Genomic DNA, 18995 nt, shown 5'->3' on the forward strand with positions numbered 1-18995 from the left:
AAAATATTTTTTTGACATTTATTTTTATCAAATTAGTTTATATTTTATCAAATTGACTACTTTGCCCTTGGAATTGATCAATAATATCTTTAATTGTCTTTGTTTGGAATAAGATTCAAAATTCAGGATCAAATGTGTCAGAATTGAAAAGCCAAGAATCAAAGTGACACGAGCCCCAAACTATAGAAACTGTTAATGTAATTCGCCCTTTTTTTTTCCCCTATCATCATGACTACATTATACAATTTTCCATCATTAAATTCTACCTATACATATTCTTGTTGAGTGATATGATATACTAACATAAATTTTATATAAAATTTACAAATACAATAATATAGCTTAAAGGCGACATTTCACTTTAAAACAAAACACCTATAAATATGATTTATATTTACAATAATATCACTTTCACAACATTTTTGTGATATTTTTTGTATAAATATTTATATATGAATATAATTTTTTTTATTTCCACAATTATATCTAGATTATAGATCAATTTAATCTAGATATATTTAAAAAGTATAAAATTTGTACAAAAAATTTTATAAAAAAAAAATCATTGAATACAACAAAATAAGATAATGTATTGAATTTTTATATTTTTATTTTTTGTATTTGGAAAATTGAAAAAAATATTTTCACAAAATATTATACTTCTTAAATATATCTAGATTAGGTATATCTAAAAAAAAATTAAAAAAATTGCTTAAAATATTAAAAAAATTCAATGAAAAAAAAAATACAAAATACAAAATTTTAATTTTTAGTGTGAATTAAACCAAAGAAGATGATTGTTATTTCCTCTGAAATGAACAAAATATATGCATTATTTTATATATATAAAGGCTAAGGGCAAATATGTCATTTTAATATGACAGTGATAAATGTAATTTTTTAAATATGAGTGTATTAAATAGAAATCTCAGGAGGTGTCAGTATAATTTACTTTTTTTATATAAATTTTTAACTATTTTATAAGCTACAAATATAAGAAGTCAAAAAAAAAATTACATTTTATGATTAAAAAAATGGGAAAATTACACATCAGTGAAAAATTTAGAAAAATTTACAGATTAGCGAAAGACTTTATAAATTCAATTATTAATGTTTATAAACTTTACCATTAATTTAAAAATATTTTTGAAAAGATGGGTAGAGTTGTAATTCTCTCTGCAAAAAAAATTAATGTGATATTTGACTTTTTAGTTTATGACAAATGTTTAAAGTAGTGCTAGAAACTCTAAAAATTCTATTAAAGTTTTTACCAAATGTTTCACATGGTGTAGGGCCCACACAATGTGGATCCCAAGTGGGTCCCACACCCATGTGCAGTGGTAGAGCCAGAAAATTAAATTAGAGGGGCACTTATTAATTACAATATCTAAAATTTTTACAAAAATATTTCATGCAAGTTTTTACGATTGATTTTAAGAAGAATCAAAAAAATAATATTATTTGTAACTAGTGTATCATGGACAATACAAAAAAAATATGGATATAAGTCTTAAAATAAATTATATATTGATAAATTATTTTTTTATACAAAATTTGATGAAAAATTCAATATAATGATAGTACCACGTCATTATTGGTATGTGATATCACCCACTAATAATAAGTAAACATATAAAGAGTAAAGCTCACATGTCAAATATAACTAACAATTCAATAAATTTCATATTTTTATAGTGAGATTACTTATACTTGCATGTCATTAATAATAACATCACCGTTATATTCACAAAATTTCATAAAATTTTCATAAATAATATGATTTATAGTAATCTTTTCATTTTCAATCAAAACAACCATTATTATTCTCATAATTTTTCAAATGTCATTGGCATTTCACTCTAATAATATCTTTATAATTTTTTTATTTAAAATATTTTCTTTATGTTTGTAAAATAAAAAAATATAAAAAATCCCGAAATCCATGAAGGACACGTGACTTCCTTGGTTCCTCATTCCCTCCGCCAATGTCTATGTGAGACATTTGATAAAAATTTTAAAATTTCTAATATTTTTGAATAGTTTAATATCTTTTTAATTTTTTAATCATATATATATATATATATATATATTTTTGTGTTACCAAACGAGATTTTAACCAATATTACTAGTGATGTTATGATTCATAATTAATAATTGTGTACCATAGCCTTTTTCAAGTAAAGAGAACTCGCCTTTTTTCCTAAAATGGGAGATGACAATTTGGTTTGCAGTATGGGCTTCCACTAGGCTAAATTTACCCTGGTGATTTTTTTATTATTTTTTTATTTTTTTACAAATGAGATCTTTCCAAAATATTTATAAATTCCTAAAATAATTTATAATTTTAATTATTAAAACTGATAAAATTTATCATTATTTTTTATAAAAAAAATTCCACTGAATTACATTATTATTATTATTATGTTGGCCGCAACAAACATTCAATTAAAAAAAATAATATATAAATTTATTTTTTAAACTCATTTTTTAAGCCCAATAATATACAAGTGATATAATTTATTCAGAAAATACTATAGTGTCCAAATTTTATACCAAATAAACAATCAAATATCTCACGTGGGTGAATGATCCACAAAATTACAGACTCCACACGAGACATTTAGTCATTTATTTGGTAGAAAAATTGATATCCCTAGCACTAGCCAATTGATTAATGAATAGAAAAGACATACGACAGAGTATTTTCTTACATATACTAATTGATTACTACATCATTAAATTTAAAAAATAAATTTAATTTTTTGACTTAAATAAGAATACACTTCAATTAAATCTCGGAGGCAGACCCACGAGTCACCTGTACATGAGTTGTTATTTGGTGACATTAATGTTATTGTTTCACTTGTTACTTGTCAAATTGAAAACTCAAAAAATAAATAAATAAATAAATAAATAAAAATAATATATAAACTCACATTTTAGACCCAATAAATTGTAAATGAAATAAATAATTAACTAATAATTAAAGAAAATATAAAAAAAATTACTTTAAATATTCTAAGGGTAAATTACACTTTGCACCCTTACATTTTGTACTAAATCTCACTTTGACCCCTATACATGAAATCAAGACAGTTAATCCCCTGCACTTCTGGTAAAATTCTAATTTAGTCCTTACATATAAAAATTGTGACAGTCAACCCCCTATACTTTTGGTAAAATCTCACTTTGATCCCTATACAAGTGTCAATGTTCCATTTCTGTAACTCAATTATTAAAATCTTTAACAAATTCTAATTATTGATAAGAATGTGACTATGATATCAGGATAAGAAAGGAAAATCATTAACATTTTCACCAATATAATTTTATCCCAAAATTTACATCAAAATATGATTGTATTAAGTTAAAACAAAACACAGATTGTGAACAATTAAGAAGATAAACTAAGGTTTTGCATAAATTACAATCACAAAACTCTATTTTTCATGGTATCATAGTCTTCTATTTATTCATCTTTCTTTCTCTTTGATTTCTTTCTCGCATATTTTTGTATTTCAAAAACTTTGCTTTCTTGTCTTTTCGTTCCAATTTTTACCATACAAATATATATATATATATATATTTATTGTATATAACTTTCATGTGTTTATCACATAGAACAAAGTGTATTTAATTAGAAATATAGATAATTTTCCTATCTTACCCGTCATTTTGTAATCACATTTTTGTTACATAACTGAATTTTGTTAAAGACTTAAAAATGAAATAACATAAGAGAGACATTGACACTTGTGTAGGGATTAAAGTGGGATTTGAGTAAAAGTTGAGAGAGTTGACTGTCACAATTTCATGTGTAGAGACTAAAGTGAAATTTGATCAAAAGTACAGAATATAAACTGTCATGATTTCATGTGTAGGGACTAAAGTAAAATTTGGTGTAAAGCACAGGCGTGCAAAATGTAATTTATCCATATTCTAATTGATTATCACATTAATAAATCTAATTTCTAAACTAGAATAGCAATAAAAATATATATATATATAAAATCATACTATTTTAATCAATAAATTAAGGATTCGTTTGGCATTGGCTTTTTTAGCCAACTTTTTTTATGTTGAGACATTTTTAGCCTAACTTTTTTTAGTCTCGCTTGATTTTTGTTTTGAAATTTTTTTTACTTCTGTAAGAGAAAAAAGTATAACGATTTTGGATAAAAAGTAATATTTTATTTTATTAATTTATATAATCTATTTTTTCTTTTTGTGATTATTTAGTTCCAAAATGTTAGCCAAACCATGACTAAGAATTTGTATCAAATAATTATTTTCTTGAACATTGAAATAAAACTATTTGTTTTATTTGGTGTAGCTGTTAAAATAAATTATACATTATAATTTAACAGATTATAGATTATGACTTTAATCAGAAACTGTTAATCTGTTTGATGTAGCTGTTGGATTATAGATTTAAATTGCTGGCTAGTGTTTGTTAAATAAGCTGTAAAATAATCTTTTCAATTAACTTTTATTTTTTGTTATTTACTACTTGTTTATATTTCTCATAAAAAAATTATTATTATTATTTATAGTCCATTTGGATCTTTTTTATTAAAAAAAAATTTAAAAAAATTAAGAATATAATCATAAATTAACATATCCATAACAAAAACTAATAATCAGAAATAATAGTGAGCAACTTCTTAAAATCATTTTTTTTTAGCAATGATAGAGACCCCCTCCAATCACCACCCCACAACTCCCATAGACACGTGGCGGGTGGTGATTGAAGGAGCAGGAAAAAAAGAAAAAAGAAAAAGAAAATGTAACCAATGAGAAAGAGAGGGGGTCAAAGGGGTGGAGAGAAAGGGGGCATGAAACATTTTTGTTTTTTAAATTAAATAAACTATTAAAATTAAAAATTATTTAAAATAAATTTAATCAAACAGTACAAAAATAACTTTTTTAAAACTACAAGCTATAAATTCGCTCAAACAAACACCCTTAGTGGTCCTTGTTTAGCGTAGACGGAAAATGAGGGAGAGCACTAATTAGTGCTACCACTAATGATGTAGTAGTGAACCCCATTAAGAATGATTTGATGTTTTGATCTTGGTGTTACATTTTTTTTTTTTATTAAGGCCTAATTTGGGAAGACTAAATAAGTGCACTTTTTGATTTTTTTTGTATTATGTGTAGAAAAAGTAGAGAGGGGATGTTGATGATGTGACCCAAAAAAGATAAAAAAATGAAATAAGTGCACTTTTTTCTTTGTAGCCAAACTTGGCCTAAGTGCCACGTCATTAATGATTTTTTAGAACTCTAAAATTAGTGGTCTCTATTATTATTGACCCACCTAACTTAAGAAATTTACTTTTTATCCATGTGACTTGTTTATCTTTATCTACTTGTTGGAATAGGAAAGGCAATTATGTAAATTCACACTTCACATTTTGCAAACTTTTCAAATGTGTTCCAGCTTTTTTTTTAAAAAAAAATAGTGAGAGCATTAATTAGTACTGCCACTAATGATGTGACAGTAAAATTCACTATAAATGATTTAATATTTTGACCTTGATATTATATTTTTTTTATTAAATATCATGTCATTAATAATCTTTTTAAAATTTCAAAATCAGTGACTTCTATCATTTTTATTTTTTTTTCTTTGACTTATCTGGGTGTGTTTTTGGCTGCGAAACGCAGCTTTTTTGGCTGTTGCCAAAAGACCACTGACATTTGAGCTGTCTCCCAATCACGTTGAGCTAGCCAAGCTGCTTCCCTAACTCAGGTCTTTAGCCATCGGAGCTACAAAGCTCGTTTCATTTTGATTTTTTAGGGAAAAAATTGAGATTAAAATAATATGATAAAAATATAATTTGAGTGAATTTAATTTGTATTTTGAGATAAATTTTAAAAAAAAAAAATTGAAAGAGAGTTTAATTTTTTTAAAAAAAATTTGTTTGGTTATATATTTTAAAAATAATTTTGAAATTTTAAAATTTGAGATGATTTAATATTTTATTATAATTAAGTAGATATATATAAGAAAAAATGATTGAAAAAGAGAGAGGAAAGAAAAAAAATAATTGATTGATTTATAATAGAGAAATAATTTTAAAATTTTTTTAAGAAAATTTATAACCAAACATGCTTTTGAAAAAAATTTTCCAAAAATATTTTAAAACAGAAACCAAACGCACCTAATATCACTCAAATAAAATTATTGTAATCAAAATAAAATGATGTACTAAAATAACACTGTTATTTTAACACATACCAAATAAATTCTCATTACTAGTAAAAATTTATTAGAATAATTACATTAAATAATTATCCTTTTATAAATATCATTTGGCATTTTTTATCTAATGTACAGTAGTAATATATTGCAAAACACCTCCAAAATTCAGGCCACTCATTTAATACAAAATAATTTTAATTATAATAATATATAACAAGTAATAAAAAATATATTGAAAAAATATAAAAAATTTATAAAATCCATTAAAATTCATAAAACAATATATTAAATTTAATAATAAATGTTTCAAGATTGACATATCTTATCATTTTCTTGTGTCGTACGCCCATTTGTCACCAGACCCATAATGAATATAAATAAACCTCCAATTTCAATGTAAATACAAACTTTTTTTAAAGGGCAAATTACCTATACCCCTCGAAGTTTGGCTAAATTACAAATATCTCTGAGATTTGAGAAATTACGAATTCCTCCCTAAATGTTATATTTGCATAAGAAATTAGGGGATAATTTGTTATGAAATATAAACCTCAAGGAGCAAATTGTTATGAAAATACAAACCTCAAAGGACGAGATGTAATTTCCAAAACCTCAAGAATATCTGTAATTTAGCCAAACCTCGAGAGATATATGTAATTTGCCCTTTTTAAAAAAAATCTTTGCCTAAAAGCTAAAAAATGGTATGCGCATACAGGATGTTTTGAAAAATTAGTAAAAAATTGACTTTTTATTTTTTTTTAACTTACTTTGTCTTTTTATAAGTAAATTATATGAGAGATAATGTGATCTAAAATTGATAAAAAATTTGAAACTGACTTTTTACTAACTTTTCAAAAGAGCACACGGTAACATTTCCCCTTAAATATGGACAACATATATCATATAAAAATAACTGATATACAAATCCACATTTTATACTCGTTTTCTATATTTATGTATAAATAATATGATTAATTAATAATTAAAAATATATAAAAGAGAATATTATCTTAAATATTCTAAGGAACAATTTAAAAAATTAGTTAAAAGTTAACTTTTAATACATTTTGAAATCCGTCACTTCTCAAAAATAAAAAATAAAAAAAAATAAAAATCAATTTTTAATCAACTTTTCAAATCACCCTTAATTAATTATTACATCATTATACTTGAGGATAAATCTAATTTTTAAACTTGAATAAGAAATGCTCATCCTAGAAAGTTGTGTATCAATTCTTGTAATCACTGCCTCATCGAGTAGCAGGAATCCATGTAGTGAAAGTTGAAACCCTTTTTAACATTATTTTTTTATATATATATATAATAAAAAAAAAAAAAAAACTGCGCATGTCCATCAGTTTCAAATTAAAAATCGTTTATCTGCCTTGGTATTTGGTAGCTAGGAAATTGCCCATGAAATCAGAACAAAAGCAACGCCTCCGTAAAGCAATCTCTCCCATAACTAAAAACTTCAAAAAAGAAATAAATTGGCTCAACAAATTTAAAGCCTCAAAAGATAAAATACATGAATATATATATTATAGACATATCAAAACAAAATAGTTCTCTCCAACTAAAAAACCCAGAGAGAGATGATAAACTAAGATAAAAGAGTTACACTAGAGAAGAGATGATGGCTTACTTTCAGATGAACCTTTCCAAGATTCTTCGGCCGAGGAATTCACTCCTCCAAATGAAGCCGCTGCCGCAACATCAAGCCCACCTCCAAGGGAAGTGAACAAAGCCGAGAAGCCAGCAGTGGAGGCTCCACCAGCTCCAATCCCCAGGCCAAGAAGATCAAGCGTGGTCGGCTTGTTCCCATAGAAGGACGGTGGGCCCATGATCAAATTAGTCAAACCGGAGGCGGCTCCATCGGTGTGGAGCCCTAGCCCTAGGCCAGCAGCTACCGATGACTTGCTCTCTGGCTTCACCACCACATGGCTGTTGTTCCATTGCCTAGCTGTTGCCGTGTCTTGATTGTCTACTGAAGATTGTAATTCCAAACCAAGCCCTCGAAGGAATGAGGAACTCGACCCTGTTGCCCCCATTTGTGCTGCTTTTTGAAGCAATGCAGTGGCTGATAAAGCAGCGGGTTGTTGAGTCGGAGTGTATTGGCGATGGTGGGATTGACTAGTGGTTGGAAATAGGGAGGAGGGATTGTTGTTGGAGAGATAGAGGGAAGAGGAGAGAGAGAGGGACATGGGTTGTTCTGTTTGGTGGTGCTCTGGACCAGCCATAGCACAGAGCATATCGGAGAATGAAGATGGTGATTGCGAAGGTTGTGAAACTCCTGACGGTGTTGATGATGCAAATATACTTGCAAACACACTGCTGTTACTGCAATTTGCACCATTACCGCTTGAGCTGGAGGAACCGCTGGCTGTTGCGATGGTTAAGTTGGCCGCCACCGGTTGCTGCGGTGGTATTCCGGAGGGGTTTTCCGGCGCTTCTGCCACAGGAAACAAACATCAAATTAAAAAAGAACAGAAAAAAGAAATACTAAGTAGTAAAAGCTTAGAGATTGATTATTAACCAAGCTTTTCATAACGGACTTTTTGTTACTTGTAAAGTTTGAATACATAAACTACTTGAAGTTAGAAAACTTTAGGAAGTAAAAGCAGATGCAATCATGGAGTCCTTTCTTTCTATCTCACTCCAAACTCTCTTTTTAATTCCTTTTTCCACTTTCGATTTTTGAGCTCCTTTATCAATTGCGATTTCCGACTGTTCATCCATCGACCAAAATATATTAATTAATTAATAATAATAACCAATAAACTTGGACAAGAGACGAAGGTCATACATACTATGAAAACCTATACTATTTCTCGCCCTTATCTCTAACCTATATAGCTAATCTCTAGATGAAAACAAGGTCAGTAATCGACAAAATCGGAGGCTATAACAAACAATAACGCCAAAGCATCACATGAAAACAGCGTTCCAAAGAATCCAAAAATATATAATTTAAGAAAAGAAAAAAAAAAAAGAGAGGAAGACTTAGGTGATTTGATTCAATCCCAAAAACAGTGTGTCTCATGACTTCCTTGTTTTGGACTACACAATTTCGACAATGTATTAGATTACGTTACCTGAGCTTTGAATGGACAGAACAGGAGAGAGAACACCAGTGGATGGAGTGAGAGGAGGTGGAGGTGGACTAGAAGACGACAAAGCAACACTCTCAACCTTCAACATTTCCTCTGAATTAGCGATAGCCAGGGGTTGGGCTCTGGCACTCTCTTGCGCCAACGCATCGCAAAACGCTCGGTGCGTGAAGAAACTATCCCTCCTGAGAAAAATAAAAAATAAAATAAAATAAAATAAAAAACACTTTTCCTTCACTTTCTCAGTAACCAAACACTCAAAAAAGTGGAAGTAAGTATATTTCAGACCTGGAAAACAAAGTTCCACAATCGCATCTGTACTCCCTGGTGCCACAAGTCTTCAAGTGAGCCTTCCAATCCGACTGTACAGCATACTTCTTCGAGCACCGCTCGCACTTCCATTTTTTCTCGCCGTGCTTTCTGCAAAAATGCTTCTTTATGCCGGTGAGATCGCCGAGCGCTCTCCTCGGATCGTGATGAATGCAAGTCGGCTCAGGACAGACGTAGACTCTCTTCCGTATCTCCTTCCCCGTTCGCTGCCGCAGCTTCCACGGCAAGTTATGTCCTCGGCGATGAAGTTGCAGATTCTGGTCTCGCTGAAAGCCTTTGTTGCAGATCTCGCACACGAATCGGTTCGTTGCCATTAGAGTTTTCGGCGACAAAGCTAATACCTCCGCATCTGGATCTGTATCATTATATTTAATTAGACGTTTACACAATTTAGAGAGATGAGTTTGGGATTGATACAAACTTACCAGGCATTCCAGGGAGATTTCTCTTCTTCTTCAGTACTGGTGGTGTAGTAGCCATTTGATTGCCAGACGAAGATACACTCGCTTCTCCAGAAGCTGCAGAAACAGCCACTGTTGATGAATTTTCCAACTCAACCATGACGATGATGACTTCTTCAAAACCCTAAGCTCATATATTAATAATTCAGCTCACTTCGCTTTCGAATCAACTCTTTTCCACAACCAAGAATCAAGAACTTAGATTTTGCTTACTCGAGCAGAAATCCGAAATTTTGTTCCCAAAATACAGAAAAGCTAATCAACTGCGAGTACTGTAGTATTCTGCTTACGATTCTCAAAATTCTTTTGCCGGAAAATCAGAATTTTCCTAGAAAACGACCAAATCAAGAAAGGAAAGTGCCAGAAAATCGTCCACTGCGGCAGCTTCTGTTGACTGAAGATGAGTGAGAACGGCCGAACGGTTCAGTCTAGGGTCAAGACTCGTGACCGGAGCACTAAGGTCGGGTACGGCGTCAGTATCACTTCTAGAGAGAGAGGATAGGATTTTGGTAATGGAAAATGGTACTATTAAAAAAAGGTTATAGTGGCGGCAGTAAACCATGGTTTGATTTCGAACCTCTAAAATTAACCATAGTTAAAGGTGCATCTTGAATCCCAAGTTATGAACCCAAGACTACGTTGCAAACTCTGACCGTCCACGTGTCATCAGTGGCTGGTTGGCGACACTTGTCGGAAGAAGTCTACAGTCGGTCTAAGCGGTGGTTTGTCGTTTAGTGAACCTAAGTAATGCTATACATTGCGGTTGTTGTGTTTCTTTTTAGGTTTTTTAAATGGGTGAATTACGTGCAAAATATTCATAAACATTATAAATATTAATAATTATAATTATAATTGTTTTTTTATTTTTTTTAAATAATTTAAAAATTTTTATTGATAAATCTCATTTACAATTGTTCTAATCAAAGAAGTTCATAGTCTCCGTTTGGAAAGTGGGTTGACTTTTTGACTTTTTAACTTTTTTGACTATACGAGCCTGGGCTCAAAAGCTTGGTTTGGGAAGGGCATTTGGTTTTTTGGCTTTTTTGATTTTTTTGTGAGAGAAGAATGTAATGATTATGGGGTTGGATGTGATGTTTTGTCTGTTGTGGCTCATGAGCCTATTTTGTCTTTTATGGCTCATTGAGCCAAAAAAGCCCAATGAGCCCTTGCCAAACCAACCATAAGAAATTTCTTAACTCATTCAGTCTCATATATGTATACTTTTATTCTATGAAGTCATTTTTCTTGATTTACACTATTTTCTTAGACTCTTATACCCTTATACTAGTTTGTACATTAATTGGTACATAAAACATTATTCTTAATTTTTGGTGTGTAATATATATCAACAATAAATAATGGTGCGTAGCTAATTTATTTTTTTAGAATGAAGATATAGGCAATATGAATGGTCATAGGAACTACAAATACATAATGACAATCAACATTAAGGCCAAGTTTGGAAAATTGCAAATAATCCATCTTTTTATCTTTTTTTCATCACATCACCTCTCTACTTTTCTGCACATCTTTTTTGTAAAAAAATAAAAAATACACTTATTTAAGTCATCCCAAACAACCCCTAAATATCAACATTAATAGGGTATGAGAGATTGGAAGTGTTTTGGCCTTCTTACCTCAAATAGGACATAATAGAATAGTCAAAAAAAATATGAATTTGATGGAATAAAACTCTTAGAAATCGTTTGGGAAGATGAGTTTGTGGTTTTTTTGGCTATTTCAGCCACAAAAGACAAAATAAGTTATTTTAGCCACAACAAATAAAATATCACATCTAACCTATAATGATTACACTCTTTTCTCACAAAAAAAAGTCAAAAAAGTCAAAAAATCATTCCCAAACCAAGCTTTTTAGCCCAGGCTAAAATAGTCAAAAAATCAAAAAACTAAAAAGTCAACCCACTTCCCAAACGGAGGCGTAGTGTAACGCTCCAACCCTTCACATGTGGTCGATATTGTCCAATTTGGACCATGCCCGCACGGATTTATTCTTCCCAGTGGATCACCCATCTCAGAATTAGGGAAAAGGCTTCGATACTATATAAGGATCTAAATTTTTACTTTTATAACCTAAAAACTCTTCCTCCATTCCCAATGTAGGACACCGGGACTTTACACTTAAAAAAGAGAATTTATCAAAGAGGCTCCAATAATTTATTTGTTTCCACTTATATGTAATCCTGTTTTTTTATTTGAGCAATGCTGCTGCCTATTTGGCAATTTGTAGTTTAAAAAAAAAATATTTTTTTTAAACCTATTGAAGTAATAAAAAAAATATTTAAAAAAAATTAAATTATATTCAAGAAAAAGAAAAAGAGAAAATTGAAGAAAATTAAAAAAATATATATTCTAAAAATAATTTCATTGAGCAATTACTTTCTAATCACACCCCTTCTCCATTCTTTCTGGTTGTCGCCAATTCTCACCTCCATCAGTCCTGCGACTTAATCAACATAGATGATGAGATTTGTTAAATTAATAAAATAATAATTGTGGGGATATATTTTTGAGTACCGACACGTGGCAAAGTGACGCCGACGTGTCAGCCGAGGTCCCACGTGTCAGGGTCATGACGCCGAGGTGATCTCGGGTAAGCCGAGGTTATCTCTGAAAATATCGGAATCCGAGATAATCGGATAAAAGATAAGGGACAAGAGTCCTAGAATAAAGAGGAGACTTAGCCGAGATAAGGATAAAGCTCTTAGGGAGTTTATCTTTATCTCTGAAGGAGTCCAAAGTAAGTACTGAACAAGAATCCATAGAAGTCAGGCTTCTATTGAGATTGGGATTGAGGTAACTATAAAATAGAGGCACCCCCGTGGGTCTAAGGTACGCAATTTTATGCTTTTGATACTCAAGCTTATGAGGTTAGCACTTGATTTATCTTTGAGAGATATACTGACTTGATCGTCGAAGTGCCCCCGGGTGGACGAACCACCGCCGAAATCTTCTCTTTCTATTGTAGGTCAGCCAGGTGTCATCTATTCTACCGGTGCTCTCCAACTGGTTACTAAGCGGGCAGTGTGGTCAGAAAATCACTCACACAATTTGGCGCCGTCTGTGGGAACAAAAGTAGAATAGATGGCCAGTAACGGACAGAAGGAAAAGATTGGGGACGACACTCCTACTAGGAGTAAGAGACCTATTGACCTTGATGGTGAAGAAGAAAGGTCGAACGCAGAAACTCGTGACCAGAATCACGGAGCGAAAAACGTCGGCCAGACTAGCAACGTACCAAAGAAACCTGATCAAAGCAGGTACTACAACGAAGACGACCTCCAGGTTTGGAAGGATAGGTGCCTACGGAGGGACGAAGAGGTAAAAGAGATGGCAAACAAATTGGCAGACCTACAGTCGGTCGTCAATTTCATGATGCAAAATAACGTCATGCAGCCACCATTCCCACTGCAGGACACGCCGATTCCAGCGGCCAATACACAAAAGGGAGGGCAGAAAACAATCCCCATAGCCCCTCAGCACAACGGAAATGACAGACAATCTCACCGACCTTCTAGGGAGGTCGGACGAAGATGATCAAGAAGAGAAGAATCACGGAGGACGCATCACACAAGGGAGGCAGACCCCAAAGGACATCGGCATGTTCAGGGGTAGGCATTGTGCTTCGACACAACTCACGGAGAAGGGTCGAAAAGGGCTCACCACGAGGCCGAGAGTAGTATACCGAAAAGACTAAAGTCAAAGGATAGCCGAGCTTCTGGGCGGAGCAAAGAAGACTTAAGAGATTACCTCAAAAGGAAGCAACAGAATGCCTATGCCGAGGTAACCTCCCCAAATAAGCTGAGGACACCATTCTCGGTGGAATTAGACAGGTTTGCGGCGCCGAAGAGATTCAGTATGCTGAGGTTTTAAATATACGATGAAAAGTCAGACCCCAACTTCCACGTTGGACTATAATTGAACTCAATGGCATTGTATAGTGGAAACGAGCCGTTGCTCTGCAAAGTGTTCCTCTAATCCTTCGGGGAGATTACATCAGATTGGTTCCACAAACTACCGAAGGGAAGCGTGAAGACTTGGGAAGGCTTGGCCGAGATGTTTGTGGCCAGGCTTGTGACAAACAAGCTGCAGCCATTAAGGGTGGACGCATTGATGGCTTTGAAGGTCAGCAAGGATGAAGGCCTTAGGGCCTATGCAAAAAGATACTATAAGGTGTTCAATTGAATACCCGAATGTAATCAAAAGGTGGCAGTCGTATCTTTCAAGAACGGCTTGAAAGACAACTGCCCACTACGAAAGTCTTTGGCAAAGACATTGCCAAAAAGTATGGAGGAGCTCATGGCAAGAATCGAGAAGTATGCCAGAGCCGAAGAAGACACGTCGGGAACTAGGGAGATAAAATAGAAGAAAGGAAATGGCTCACCGAAGCGAGGCCGAGGTAACAATGGAACGAGCAGGCAAGAGGCAGAACTGAGAGCCACACAAGCAGTAACAACTGTGTTCTGAATCCCAATTCCCAAAGTCCTAGATCAAATTCGGAACCAACCCTATTTCAGAATGCCAGAGATGACTCCAGGAGAGTTCATGGGAAGAAACATTGGTAGGCATTGTGCCTACCACAATGAAGATGGGCATACAACCCAAGGTTGTAGAGCCCTGAAAATATATTTGGAAGACCTGGTGAGACAATGACATCTGAGAGACCTTGTCGATGAAACCAGGACAAAGGAAGAACGGGCAAGGTTGCCTCAGGCACTAGCAGCCCCACCCCCCCAGCACAGCAGCCGCAGGTAGGAAGACCTCAGGTAATCAACGTAATCCACTCGAAGGTCAACGAAAACGAAATCCGATGAGAGACCCAGAAAGTAAAGCACCTGCAACATGTCTACCAAGTCGGGGAGAAAAGACATCGGGCAGAAAAGTACCAGGGACCAATGATAACCTTTACTGAAGCCGACCTAGAGATGGTCCAGCATCCGCACAATGATGCCATGGTAGTATCCCTCCAGGTTGGGGAGTGCCAAGTGAAACGCATCCTGATTGACCAAGGTAGCTCCTGTGACATCATGTACGTCCGATATTACAAGGAGCTTGGCCTTCACCCAGATGATATGGAACAATCCAATGGCCCAATGGTTGGGTTCAATGGAACGCTGACATAGCCACTGGGAATAGTAAGCTTGGAGGTGCAGGCTGGCACCAGGAAGATCAAGACAGAATTCACCATCATCCACACACCCTCCCCTTACAACATCATTTTGGAAAGGCCTTGGCTGCATGCAATGGGGGCAGTTCCCTCAACATTGCATCAACTATTGTGATTCCCAACAGAGCATGGGATAGAGAAAGTCAGAGACGATCAACTACAGGCGAAGAATTGCTCCATGGCAGCAATAAAATCTACCTGCAGCATACGAGAGCCAGAAAAGACAGAAATTGAAGATGAGGACGTGGAAGTCTTAGAAGACGTCGGCAAGGAGCCCGCCGAGAAGAACGAAGAGGCACTGAAAAAAATCCTCGTCCAGGATGGGGATGAAGAACGCTTCTTTCTTCTCGGCTCGGGCTTGGCCGAAAAAGAGAAAAAAGAGTTAGAAACTTTTTTGAGAGCAAATATTGAGGTGTTCGCTTGGACACCTTACGAAATGCCTGGCATTGACCCCAAGGTCACTTGCCACAAACTGAATGTTGACAGATCGGCCAAACCTGTAATTCAACGAGCCAGAAGACCAACGTTGATGCACGTCGAAGCAGTAGAGGAAGAAGTAGACAGACTTCTAGAGGCCAGGGCCATTAGAGAAATACACTACCCAACATGGCTATCCAATACAGTGGTGGTAAAGAAGAAGAGCGGTAAATGGAGGGTCTGCGTGGACTTTACCAGCCTCAACAAAACCTGTCCCAAAAATAGCTTTCCTCTACCCAAGATTAACCAGCTAGTAGATGCCACTTCAGGGCATGGAAGAATGAACTTCCTAGATGCCTATAGGGGGTACCATCAGATAGCCATGTACCCCCCAGATGAAGAGAAGACCGCGTTCATCACCCCAAAAGGCCTGTACTGTTACAGAGTAATGCCTTTCGGGTTGAAAAACGCAGGAGCAACTTACCAAAGGCTGGTAACCAAAATGTTCATACACCTAATTGGCCAAACAGTAGAAGTCTACATCGACGACATGGTCGTTAAGACCAAGGAGCTAAAGAGTCATCTTTCCGATCTAAAAGCAGTCTTTAAAATCCTTAAAACATATCGGCTCCGACTCAATGCATCGAAGTGTGCATTTGGAGTTGGATCTGGTAAGTTTTTAGGATACCTGGTGACTATAAAGGGCATCGAGGCCAACCTAGATCAAATCAAAGCCATCCTAGAGTTGAAGAGTCCGACGTCGGCAAAACAGGTACAGATGCTAACTGGAGGGGCCGCAGCCCTAAACAGATTCATCAGCAGAAGCTCAGATAAGTGCAGACCTTTCTTCAACTTGGTGAAGAAAGCCACAAACTTCTTGTGGACAGAAGAATGCGAAGTCGCTTTGGCCGACCTGAAGAAGTACTTGACCACAGCTCCAGTTCTTTCAAATCCAGAACCAGGGGAGGAGCTGTTTCTGTACTAAGCCGTTTCAGAACATGCAATAAGTACAGTACTAATTCGAGAAAAAAAATGGGAGCAAAACGCTGTTTACTATGTAAGCAAAACCCTAGCCGATGTAGAAACGAGGTATCTACCCTTAGAGAAATTGGCACTAGCTTTAGTAATGGCTTCAAAGAAGTTGAACCATTACTTCCAGACCCATAAAATTGTGGTGCTAACAGAGCACCCCTTGAAGTCCTTACTGCAACAAGGAGACCTGACAGGAAGAATAGCCAGGTGGGTAGTCACCCTAGGCTAGTATGACTTGGAGTACAGGCCAAGGACAGCAATCAAAGGCCAGGTTCTGGCCGACTTCGTGGCTGAGTTCACACCAGAATCCATCGAATATCGGGCTCCGTTGAGCCAGGATGAGCAATATCCAATCAAGCAAGGAGAAGCCCAGGCAAAGGCAAAAGAACAAAAGGAAGAAGAAAAACTCAGACCCTGCAACATTTACATCGGCGACTCCTTTCAACTGTTCGTTGATGGAAGTTCAAACCGAAAAGGAGCGGGGGCATGAGTAGTATTGATATCCCCAGATGGGCAGGTACTAGAACAGTCAATTCGTTTGGGGTTCAAGGCCTCAAACAATGAAGCAGAGTATGAAGCACGCATTGTAGGACTGAAGTTGGCAGCAACAGTGCAAGCAAATGAGGTAATAGTTTTTTGTGATTCACAACTAATAGTTAACCAAACAACAGGCGAGTTTGCAGCCCGAGATGAACGAATGTCGGCCTACTCAAAGGAAGTTATCAAACTGTCAGCCTTGTTTTAGAACTGCCGACTACTTCAGGTAAGCCGAGATGATAACAGCCACGCCGATGCGTTGGCCAACTTAGCTAGTGCAGTACAACCTGGAAAAGCAAGGATAATAATGATTGACTACCTGTCGGGCCCGAGCATTGAACCAGCAACCACAGAGCATGAAGCAATGTGCGTAGACTTGGGACCAAGCTAGATGGACGCAATTGTTGCGTTCCTGAAAGAAGGAAAATTGCCAGACGACCGCAAGGAGGCACACAAGATCAGATTGAAGTCGGCAAGATTCAGTCTAACAGTAGAGGGACACCTCTACAGAAGATCCTTCACTGGACCCCTTTTAAGGTGCGTACACCCTTTGCAGGTTGAAGATTTTTTATACGAAATCCATGAAGGAATTTGTAGAAGCCACGTTGGGGGCAGATCACTAGCTCACAGGGCCATTACCTAAGGGTATTGGTGGCCTTACGTGCAAAAAGATGCAGAAGCCTATGTGAAGAAGTGTGAATAATGCCAAAAGTTTGCACCTTTGATACACCAGCCAGCTGTTGACCTGAACCCTGTATCCAGTCCTTGGCCATTTGCCCAATGGGTCATGGATCTCGTTGGCCAATTACCCCAAGCAACTGGACAAAGAAAGTACTTGCTGGTAGCAACAGATTACTTCACAAAATGGATAGAAGCAGAACCTTTTGCCAAGATCCGAGATGTGGATATCAAGAACTTCATATGGAGAAACATCATCACCAAATTTGGGATTCCGAGAGCAATTGTTGCAGACAATGGAACTCAATTTGACAGCAAGCTAATCAAAAACTTTGTGCAAAGTTCAAGATCAAAAACTACTTTTCAACTTCAAGCTTTCCACAAAGCAATGGACAAGCAGAAGCATCTAACAAAGTAATTTTGGATGGAATAAAGAAGAGGCTGCAGGCAGCCAAAGGCAAGTGGGTAGACGAATTGCCCAATGTACTCTGGGCATATCGGACTACGCAGAAAAGATCAACAGGAGAATCCCCCTTCGCCATGGCTTATGGCACAGAAGCAGTCATTCCGCTGGAGATTGGTATCCCAGGAATCAGAACCCAGGGAGTAGAAAATGGGACTAATGATGTACTCTTAGCCCCAGATCTGGATCTTTTAGAAGAAAGAAGAGAGAAAGCTGCAATCCAGCTTACAGCATACCAGCAGCAACTTGCAAAAGCTTATAACAAGAAGATCAATCCAAGAGAGTTTCAAGTCGGTGACCTAGTCCTAAGGAAATTCGTCGGCAATAAGACGGATCCTAGAGAAGGCAAGCTTGGCCCAAATTGGAAAGAACCCTACGGAATCATCTCGGTACTGGGTAATGGGGCATATCGGCTTGAAGATAATGAGGGCAAAGAGTTGCCAAGACCTTGGAACACTTGTAACTTGAAATTTTTCTATCATTAGAATTTATTTGTTCCTTTGCCATCTGCCGAAGTAAATAAATAAAGATTCAGTTCTCTTTTCAAGATACTTGACATTGTCTCTAGAATACATGCATA

General features: G+C 35.2%; 1 protein-coding gene across 2 annotated transcripts; it reads right to left on the reverse strand.

The window, feature by feature from the left end:
- Positions 1-7705: 7705 nt before the first annotated feature.
- On the reverse strand, positions 7706-10696 carry LOC114319604 (zinc finger protein GAI-ASSOCIATED FACTOR 1). Of its 2 annotated transcripts, none has more exons than XM_028266628.2 (4): positions 10068-10696; positions 9601-9997; positions 9298-9497; positions 7706-8654 (listed from the first exon to the last, which is right to left on the reverse strand). In XM_028266628.2, exons 1-4 carry the CDS (start codon positions 10201-10203, stop codon positions 7825-7827), a joined length of 1563 nt encoding a protein of 520 aa, XP_028122429.2. In that variant the 5' UTR covers positions 10204-10696; the 3' UTR covers positions 7706-7824. The 2 variants fall into 2 exon arrangements, with proteins under 2 accessions (XP_028122429.2, XP_028122430.2); XM_028266629.2 differs by having other exon boundaries at positions 7706-8651; positions 10068-10691.
- Positions 10697-18995: the final 8299 nt, after the last annotated feature.

Source organism: Camellia sinensis, chromosome 3 (genome assembly GCF_055761805.1).
Source record: "Camellia sinensis isolate YWXY chromosome 3, ASM5576180v1, whole genome shotgun sequence".
Lineage (NCBI taxonomy): Eukaryota > Viridiplantae > Streptophyta > Magnoliopsida > Ericales > Theaceae > Camellia > Camellia sinensis.